Source organism: Harmonia axyridis, chromosome 6 (genome assembly GCF_914767665.1).
Source record: "Harmonia axyridis chromosome 6, icHarAxyr1.1, whole genome shotgun sequence".
NCBI classification, from domain to species: Eukaryota; Metazoa; Arthropoda; class Insecta; order Coleoptera; family Coccinellidae; genus Harmonia; species Harmonia axyridis.
Genome location: NC_059506.1, coordinates 19,359,371 through 19,369,804, shown reverse-complemented (window position 1 = coordinate 19,369,804; position 10,434 = coordinate 19,359,371). Strand labels below are relative to the sequence as shown.

Here is a 10,434-nt window from a genome sequence, read left to right as displayed (position 1 = left end):
CATATTTTGTATCAGCTTATGGGATGCGTCGTTATTTCCTATCATTTGAAAAAACACGATCAGTCAAAACTCACAACTATAAACATAGTTTTATTAAGTACCTACTAATCAGAAACTTTTTAGAAATTCGGGGAGCGATCTGATAGTTTTTATATTCTTATTCTACACCACTGTCTTTTGTTCGAGAAAATTATTACATTTCTAAAGTTTTACTAAAAAAGGGTTCTTTTTTATTGCGCATCTGAAATAGCTTCTGGATATTTCAAGTATTAGTTTTTTTTTTCAATTATCCAATCAGTTTGTTGATTCCTCAGAGGAATGGAAAATATACGAGAAACAATTTCATTTCACAATTTCTTTCTCATCCTTCTCAAGAAATAATATAAGAATGGGCAAAAACTGCAGAAGTGCAGAACCATGATTTCTGGTTCCTTATTCTTATAACAAGAAAGGAGAAAATAAGATATTTACCCAAGTACATGTTAAATTCTATAGAAAAACTACCGTTCAATTGAGAGTGAGCAAAATAGGTACCAAATGGTATTTTATGATCCGGTCCTAGGGTCGTAATGCGTTCAATAATCCTTCTGACCTTGTAATAAAAGAAATTGGAGGTACACAAGAAAACGCTCCAAAGATAGAAGTGTCTAACGACAAGAGATGTGATAAACCATAACAGGCACTTTGAAAATTTGCCTTAATACCGATCATCCAAAGCGGAGCTAATTTTCGAGATTAATTCTCAATTAAAAACCTTATTTTGGAAATCCATAAATAATTTTCATTACATGACAACGTTCAAAATACAATTATAGATCCTTATGTAGACGCAGTAATCCTACGCTGGGACACAGCAATACAATCTAAATGCCAAAAATAAATTCATTCTCATTACAGGTATACAGATACAAAAAGAATGATCGAGCGGATTTTGAGAACATTAAATCCTCCAAGAATACACTTCGTCCTCAATTCTATGAATGATTCAAAACACTTTGTTTTTCTGATTCAGTTTAGTTAGAGGAGGATGTGTGTACATTTCAAGACCCCAGGTTTAAAAGAATAGAAAGATTCGTCGGTTCTCAATTCAGAATAAAAAAATTTTTGACCACTGAAATAGAGAAATGTCTAAAAATCACAATGCATAGGGAACAGAAAAGCAAGGTTTCAAATGAAAAAACTTTGCCAACGATTTAAAAGACGGCATTACATTTCGAATGTGGAATCTTATATTATTATTTTTAGAACTCTTTATTGCTAAATTCATATGTTTGAATCTTATATTCAATTTTTACATTTTTTTCATTGATAATATCCCAATTCTATTCATATTTCTTCGGATGAAACCACTTTCTACTATTATATGAATAATTTTAGTTCAATTGTATCTATCAATTTGTTTTAATTATTCCTGAATAAAGAGTTAAGTGATCATTCAAACTTTTATCGTAATGCAAAACGCAATTATTCGAATAAATATTCAATGAATATTCGAATATTCAAATGTAGTGGTAACTTAATAATAACATAAAAATTGTTGGCAATGTCATGCAACCCCTTTTTAACCACGCCACTGAATGAATTATCGTATTATTTCTGCGTCATCTATAGCTCATGATTCAGCGCCATCTATTATCGAGTTACTTCTCCACTTTGGGTAGTCAATAGTGTTCGATATATACAACCCGTAAAACACTGGTTCCAACTACAGTAGCGACCCCAAGTGACCAGTTCCTTGCCGTCAAACGGCGGTTGGCTTACTATCCATTCCTTATACTATGGTTATAGTATTAGGATTGATTTTTCTTTACTTTTTTCAGTTTGACTTATCTTATACATATTTGTATGTCTTATGGGATCAATAAAGGTTATTATTATTATATTATTATTATTATCAGAATGCACACTTATTTATTTTGTATCCACACAATTATTTCGGAAATTGTTTTTAAATTTCTTGATTATATGTATGGAACTTCAATATTCTGTTGGGTTTCTTCAAATCTTCGATGATTTTCATTTTATGCAAATATAATATCAAATATCATAATAACAATAACAGTGTAAAATGTAAATGAATATTTTAGGTTAGAACATAGATTATGCGCATGTATTACATATAATTCACACTCGCATTCATCCTTATATCCACATACAATTTAATTTTTTTCTCAAAGACTTGAACAACCACTAAACATCCATGCCCTCACCGGGATTCGAACCCGGACCTTCGGTGCCGCAGTCGAGGTCTCTGTCGACCACGCCACCGAGGCGGCTACGACTGATTTATTTGCAAAGAGCATATAAACATTATGAACTACGTTTCTTTGTTTCAATGTCAACTACGTGAATTATGCAACTTTCGTATTTTTTTTTACATCAGAACCTCCTCCTAATAATAACAAAAACAACAAAAAAAGAATTAGTGAAATCGGTCTAGCCATTCACGCGTGATGCCATGACCAAGGAAAAAAGGCGTTCATTTTTATATATATAGATAGTAATAAATAAAATATATAATAACTTTATTTCCAGAAGAATAAAGAACATTATGGAAAAAGTCAAAATTATAATAGAGATTTTCGAAAGATTAGAAAAAATATATACAAAATTCCGAAACGTACGTCTGTGTTTATGTTAATTTAGTTATTCATTTTGTTAATCGTTTGCTCGAATTGTATAGTTTTAGTTATTCTGAAATTTTTTTTGGTTGGTTTTTAATTTTGTCATTTTTAGAATTAGAATTGAATTCCAAGACAAAAATAAACCAAATATATCATAAACATACATTATTATGAAGAGAATGGACACAAAGTTGCCAATTTTTTGATTGTAGTAAAGTAGGAATGAAAAATAAAACAGTCACTGGACTATCAAAATATGAAATTTCGAGGGATTTCTTAAAAAGAAATAATAATGTTCTGCTAAAATCAACTATATCAAATTGCGAATATTCGAAACATATTGAACGCAGACGATCAGTTCGCAGGTCGTAGGTTACGGTCATACGGTGCAATTGATCCATATGAAATTCGATCCCAATTCTTGCTCTCGAATCTCGTGGATATTCGTGGAAAACGTATTCAATTTTATACGCTAGTGAGAAAGCCTAAATACACATCGAGTGCGACGTAATCAATCAATCACAAATCACCTTGATCCTGGGACTACTAACTGGTCATCAGCGAAATATATGAATAAAGAAACATTGGAACGATTTCCTACTGAAAAATTTGTAAGAATCTATTCATATTAATATGAACAAACAATTAAAATTCTCAAATTCCAGGAATTTTATCGAACGTGTAAAATGGAAAAACTCTGCTCTCAAGTGCTCAAATATGAAGAAATAAATGAATTGTACAATTTCCAAGCATAGAAATGAAATATATATGAGAAAGAACCTCCGAATTACTTGTAAACACTCTCTGAGAAAACATTTAGTAAGAAAATTCAAGTTGTACGGTGTTCAAATGGGATTTGTTTGGTGCATTCATTATAGCACTAAGGCACTCCCAAAGTAGAACAAATTTACCTTTATTTCTTCAAATAGTACATTATTATATTTTTAAAGATTCATGATTTGATAAAATAATTCAGCTTATCTATAATTATAGTAAATCATTCACTGTAAAAATTCAAGAATTAGGAATCATTCGAGAATAAGGCACTATTCAATTAGGAATCGCTTGAACTCCATAAGCTCCTAAATGACTGAAATATGGAATCATTATATGATCATCTCTTAGGTGAGTTGAATATTTTCTATGTAAAAAATTATTCTAGCAATTCAATATCTTTTCCAGCTGAAAAAATATTTGTTGATCACCTCGAAGTAATAAGTAAACGTTATATGTGATATGGGCTCACAAATTAGATTCCAGCAGAAGCTAGGAGTTTGGCGACAATCTATTGGTCAGCCAATATATTACCACTCTGCACGAATTTCATTGTGTAAGAATTGTTGGACTACTAGCAGACACTCATCCCCAGTGCCTTCTGAAGTTTCGTGCCATTCCTCCTATAGTTATACTTACACATATTCAAGAACGATAACACCTGATGAAAGCAGTGTAATTCATTTATCCCATATCCTCAATGAAACTCCAAAAGAAATAATGCTTTATGAATATTATACAAAATTTGGAAAATTTCAAGATGATCAAATAACATTATTAATTTCAACAATTGCCCAATATTTCGAGGAGAAAGCCATTCCCATGTCTTCATCTTCGAGTTACTATCTTGAAAAAGAAATATTGGAACGATTTCCTACTGAAAAATTGGTGAGACTTTATTCATGAAATTAAAAAAACAATTAAAATTTTCGAATTCCAGGAATTTTATCGAACGAATAAACAGGGAAGACTACAACCAGTGCTCAAATATGAAAAAATCAATTAATTCTACAATTTCCAAGCATATCAATGAACGAAACACAAAGAAAAATCTTCAAAATGCTCGAAAACACTCTCTGAGAAAACATTTGGTAAGAAAATTTAAGTTGTGTGGTATTCATAAGCTTACCGAATTGGTTCGACTCATTCAATAATACATTATTTTCAGGCTGACATGAATTTCGAAATGGTTTTTGGTGAATCAAACTCCCTTTTCACAGATTGGGAGAGGTGCTATCAAAACATCATCACATTCCTCATGAAAGAGGAAAACGAGAAAGAAAAAACTGTGAAAGAACTTCCGGGCACTGTTAGTGAAGGAAATTTAAGTGAAAGTAAGATTCTTTTGAAATCAAAATACCTGTACGATTTAAATTGGACCTATTTCTGATTTTTTCGGAGTTCTTATACTTGATTGTTTTATAGATGGACAAGATGCTTCAATTGTTTGGAGATTATTTGGTGCCTACGATGGATGCCATTACTGGACAAAAACACAACCAAATATAGAATTGAAGATTCTCAGGGATTATTCCTGTTTGTTGGAAGGTAGATGCAGGAAGTGGAAGATCATATAGAGTATTGGAAAAAGCAAAATGAACAACCCCATACAGCCATTTATAAAAGGTATTGCATCGGAGATGATATAAAATTTATGAATAGAATAGAATAGAATAGCCTTTATTGGTGATATTGCATAACAATATAATTGCTTTCACAAGTCATGAATGAATTGTATGTATATTTTGATGACAAAAGATTCAAATTCCATAGTTTTTTTTAGAGTGGTTGATATTTGCTTCAAAATTATATATTTTACCTAGATTTTTCTAGAGAATCCTAATGGTTTGGTCTTATTTTCACAAGCTCCAAACCTCTTTAACATTTTCTAGTGTGTATATTTTATGACAAAAAATAAAAGTGTACAAAATATAAACATGATATTATATATTATTATATATTATACATATAAAAAAAATGAGTTGAATTTTTGTTCTTTGTTTTTATGAGGGTTTATTTCATACGATGTATGGTATAAATTATTTAATAAATATCTTTAAACTATGTTTTGTTATGTTTCCACAAATCCAAAAATAGAGTTTGAATTTTCATTGAATCAATGAAACTATCTACTATTATAATTCCGTTTTGCGAGAAGTCTAGGAAATCGCAGTCTAAAGTTCCTAATACTTTCATTTTGGATAAAATTATAAACCAATAATTTTATTCAAAATAAAAGGAGTATGAACCTTTGATGACGATTTTCTCAACTTTTTGCAAAACCGAATAGTATTGATTCAATGAATACGTACGTTGAATGAACGTACCAAGTTAGTTAATCCAATGAACAAATATCATTCCGACAACGAAACCCATTCATTGGGTCAACGAACTCGTTCGTTCCAATAATAAACATCGTATATTGATTCAACGAATTCGTACGTTGAATTAACGTACAACGTTCGTAAATCCAATGAACAAATTTCATTGGGACAACGAAACTGATTCATTCGGTCGATAAATTATCATACGTTGTCGTGATGTATCATAGTAGTAATATTTACGCACTTTCGGTACATACCTACTCCCAATGTACGATAATTCGTTAACCCAATGGACGCGTTCATTGGGACAATTTTGATGAATAAATAAATCGTCCCAAAGTACTTTTTCATTGTATTTACGTACTCTTTTCGTTCAGTGTAGAAACAGATAGAATGAAATTGACCCTACGTATAACATAAATTCATAAAATCTCGAATAACTCATGAATTATTGAATTTGAGAGCATAATCATGTTTGGACACTACCATTATCCAACGAAATCACAAAAAATAGGGTTCTAATTTGAAAATCGAAAGTTATGATCAACTTTTGTTCACAATTTTTGGAACAATATTTGAAACACCCTGTGATGATATTTATAAATTCAAGATATGCACGATATTCCAACATCATTCTTGTTTGATAAAGTGAATTGAGTATACGCAGAGGATATTCACAATAAAAATAATTCACGTAGGTAATTGTGACTAAGGAAATTCTCTCTTTTTTACGGTTTTTTTCTTGATATTTTGAAAACTATGAGGACTAACGCAATAATTTTAGCAAAGAGTAATTGAAAATGAAAATCTTGATAATATCTCCGACATAAAATGAAAAAAAAAAGGTTTTTTTGAAACATTTTTTCAAATTCTTGTATAACCCGAAGTGCCGGAACTTCGAAAATATTTTAGCTGAATAGGGCATCATGAACAATGTCATATTCTGAATTTTCAGATTTCAAATCAGTCCAGTTCTCCAGAAACGTCTAATAGGCCGTCGAACTTGAAACACCCTGTATGTTTGAAATTGTTTAATTTGTTACCTAGAAAATTTCATAATATGGAGCCTAAATTATTCAAAAAAGAGATTCAATCACTTATTGTGATGTGAACCCTATTCTATGAGAGAATTCGATTTTTTTTGTAAGAATATTTTATTTTGTTTTCTTTAACTGACGTATTTCTTTTCTATGTACCAGATTCTATAAACAAGATTTCTGAAATAAATTTATTATTTTTATTATTTCAATAATCATTTATAGTGACGTAGCTGCGCGTAACGAACGAATATCAGCTTACGGTGTGTAATTGGCTCGTGCTTCACACTCCGATTGGTTACTCACTAACTAAACAAGCGGTTCGTCTTTTTGGATTGGCTACTCTCTAGCTACATTAGCGCCTCCTATTTATCCATTCCGCTGGACACTTTTCTCATTACTTCTACCGTAATAGATTACTATTCTTATCTTCTATTCTGAAGAGAATTTTTCTTATAGTTTGAAAATTTTAGTGTGCTGTTTTTCAGGGGGTGTCTAACTCATTATGAAAATTTAAAATGGCTATATCTTTATACATACATATTCCGAATCGAAAAAAATGACCAATGACAAAAGGGTCTCTTTTGAACTCGTTAAAATTTATATACGAGTCAAAGACTCAACCTGTTAGTAGTTAAAATTTATGATTAAATAAAAAATAAACTTCTTTTATAATCACTTTAATAGAAAACAATATTTCAACAGCAGTTATTTTGGCTGAATAGGATCGATGTTAGATAAACAAGTTGAAAAATCATTAAAAAAATTTAAAAAATCAAAATTCAATTGATTGATATTACAGTTTTTCACGTTAAATATTCGAATTATATTTCGATAAGAGAGGAGTGCAACCCTTTCAAATAAAACTTCTCACAGAAAACAATGAGTAAATTTCAAATGACGAAGAATTACATTGTAGCTAATAAATAAAATGGGTATGAATGGTATGATGAGAAGAACATTTCAAGAAAATATTGTTGAAATCAATAGCAATTTGAGTAAGAATTAGTGTAAGAATACTGGACATCTTTTCATCAATGGATTTCCGGTTTTAAATGAAGCAACCAACAATGTACGAATTTTTAAGCAATGCTTCTTGAACCCTCTTGTGGTGTATTCGGAAGAGAAAAAATGCAATTCATATAAAGACTCATCACAATAATCGAAACAAATCAATGCTAATGTAAGAATCTGTGTAAGATGTAAATCTGGATTTTTCATCACCAATGATGAATATTTAACCAAAGATCCTTGCTACTTCCATTGGGGTAAACTATTGAACCACAGTTTCAGTTGCTGTAAACAGTCGCCCGGTTCGGTTGGATGCACAACTGGAAAACTTCATGTTTGGAATGGTACCGTTGATGGTACAAATGAGCCTTTAGATGGCTTTGTGAAAACAAAATCCTCTGGGCTAGGGAACAAACAAAATGTTTATGCTTTGGACTGTGAGATGTGTTACACAGGACTAGAATTGAGTCGAGTTGTCATTCGTTCATGTACCGGATCGATTGTGTACGATCATTTTGTCAAACCTGATAATGAAGTAGTCGATTATAATACACGATATTCCGGAGTAACTGAGAGTGATATTCACGATTCAACCGCCAAGTCATTTTCAAACGTGCAAAGCGACATTTTGAAATTGTTCACCGAAGACACTATCTTAGTAGGACATAGTTTGGATAATGACTTGCGAGTTCTCAAAATCCTGCATTCCAAAATTGTAGATAATTTCCTTTCAAGTATTCCTTGAAACATTTGATGGGGATAAATTTCGGAAAGAATATCCAAATAATAATAATAATAATATTTATTTACACACGATGAAATATATATACATGTACAAATAATCACCATCAAAAATTTACATGGTTTGTCAAATGTATAAAGAAATACTAGGCTAGTCAAATATATAAAAAATAAATATAAAAAACATTTAAATGTATAAGAATATACACAGGAAAAAGCACATAATCGAACAAACTCACAGTTCAAAATTTAATATAATTTAAAATCACTCAACCTATATATCGTTTTCTCCAAAAGTGACTTTTTCACTCTTTTGTGAAAAACGGTGGGACTCAATTTCTTGAAAGATTCTGGAAGTTCATTATTCAATTTGATACATGTGTGGTTTGGGCCCTGTTGGCTTTTTCCTATTCTGGCCGATGGTATGGCAAATGCACTTTTCCGACGTGTGTTATAATCATTAAAATCTGAGTTTTTTTGAAATTTTAACCTGTGCTGATGGACAAAGTTGAGACAGGTGAGTATGAAGACTGCCGTGATGGTCAAGATATTCTCTCTCTTGAAGACCTCTCTGCAACTCTCAGTAGATTTCATCTGAAAAATGGCTCGTACTGCCTTCTTTTGTTGCAGTAGGACTCTCTCAGCATCCGCACTTTGCCCCCACAAGATGATACCATATATGGCCGCACTGTGGAAGGAAGAATAATACGCGAGTTTTGGGACTTCTGTTCCAGCTATTTTTCCCATTCTCCGAATCATGAAAATCGATGTCGATAATCTTCTACATAAATTTGTTATATGATTCCTCCAGCTCAGGTCAGATTGAAATTCCAGTCCTAAATACTTGATTGATGTTTTACTGGTGAAGATGATATTCTGGGTCTTGGAATCATTCATGAGTAGTCCATTAGCCGAAAACCACTCCTGCACCTTACTCGTACATATTTCATTCTTTTCCATGATACTTTTCCGGGAGACTGATATATTCAAATAGGAGGAATCATCTGCATAAATACAGACTGCATCTGATGGTATGTTCTCGAAGATATCATTCATATATATCACGAAAAGAATCGCTCCAAGAATTGACCCCTGGGGGACACCAACAATTACCTCTCGCAATCCTGAAACTCCTCCATTCCACCTTACAGCCTGACATCTACCAGACAGATACGAACCCAAGATCTGTAATGCCTTTCCTCTAACTCCATAGTATTCTAGCTTTTCAAGGAGGATACTATGACTCACAGTATCAAAAGCCTTACTCAGGTCCACACATGTCATACCCATTTCTCCAGAATTATTAAAAGCCTCTGTAATATTCTCAAGAACCTCGATCATAGCAGTCATGGTTGATTTGGACTTCCTGAATCCGTGTTAGCCAGGATGAAAGAGTGATCTCTTTTCAAGGAAATCAATTAACCGGTTTTTCAAAATCAACTCAAAAATCTTCGAAAAGGCAGGCAAAACCGATATAGGCCTGTAATTAGAGCATTCTTCATTCTTCTTCGATTTTGGAATTGGTGTAACCAGACCTTGCTTGAGTTTACCAGGAAATACCGCTTGATCAATGCAGTCATTTATAATCTTGCAGAGAGGTTTCTGAACGAATGGGATTGAGGTTTTCATTAATGAAACAGACATTCCATAGAAGTCTTTGGAGCTCTTGTTTTTCAGACTCTTTGCCAAGTTGTCTATTTCAGCTTCAGTCACAGGATAGAGAAAAAGTGTATCCGGATTATTTACCTTCTTGTTCTTCAGAAGAGTGATTGCGGCTGCTGAAGTTGGATTAACTTCTTCTAATATTCTTTTGCCTACTAATGCAAAGTATTAATTCAACCCGTCCGGTGATATAATCTCTTCCATGCTGTTTTCCTTCCCTTTAACTTGCGTTTCTTGATTAATCAACCTCCATATTTCCTT

At 32.1% G+C, this 10,434-nt stretch overlaps 1 protein-coding gene across 1 annotated transcript; it reads left to right on the top strand.

Annotated features, from left to right (window-relative positions):
- Positions 1–4,584: 4,584 nt before the first annotated feature.
- Positions 4,585–8,515, top strand: LOC123683096 (putative exonuclease GOR). Its single transcript, XM_045621999.1, has 3 exons — positions 4,585–4,732; positions 4,824–4,946; positions 8,007–8,515. The coding sequence occupies exons 1-3, from the start codon at positions 4,585–4,587 to the stop codon at positions 8,513–8,515; spliced, it is 780 nt and encodes a 259-aa protein (XP_045477955.1).
- Positions 8,516–10,434: the final 1,919 nt, after the last annotated feature.

Bases quoted from the DNA above. Each gene is read 5' to 3' on its own strand.
- LOC123683096 (XM_045621999.1), top strand. From the start codon at position 4,585: ATGGTTTTTGGTGAATCAAACTCCCTTTTCACAGATTGGGAGAGGTGC. The intron at 4,733-4,823 runs GTAAGATTCTTT...ATTGTTTTATAG, and splicing joins TGAAGGAAATTTAAGTGAAA to ATGGACAAGATGCTTCAATT. The intron at 4,947-8,006 runs GTAGATGCAGGA...ATTTAACCAAAG, and splicing joins TTATTCCTGTTTGTTGGAAG to ATCCTTGCTACTTCCATTGG.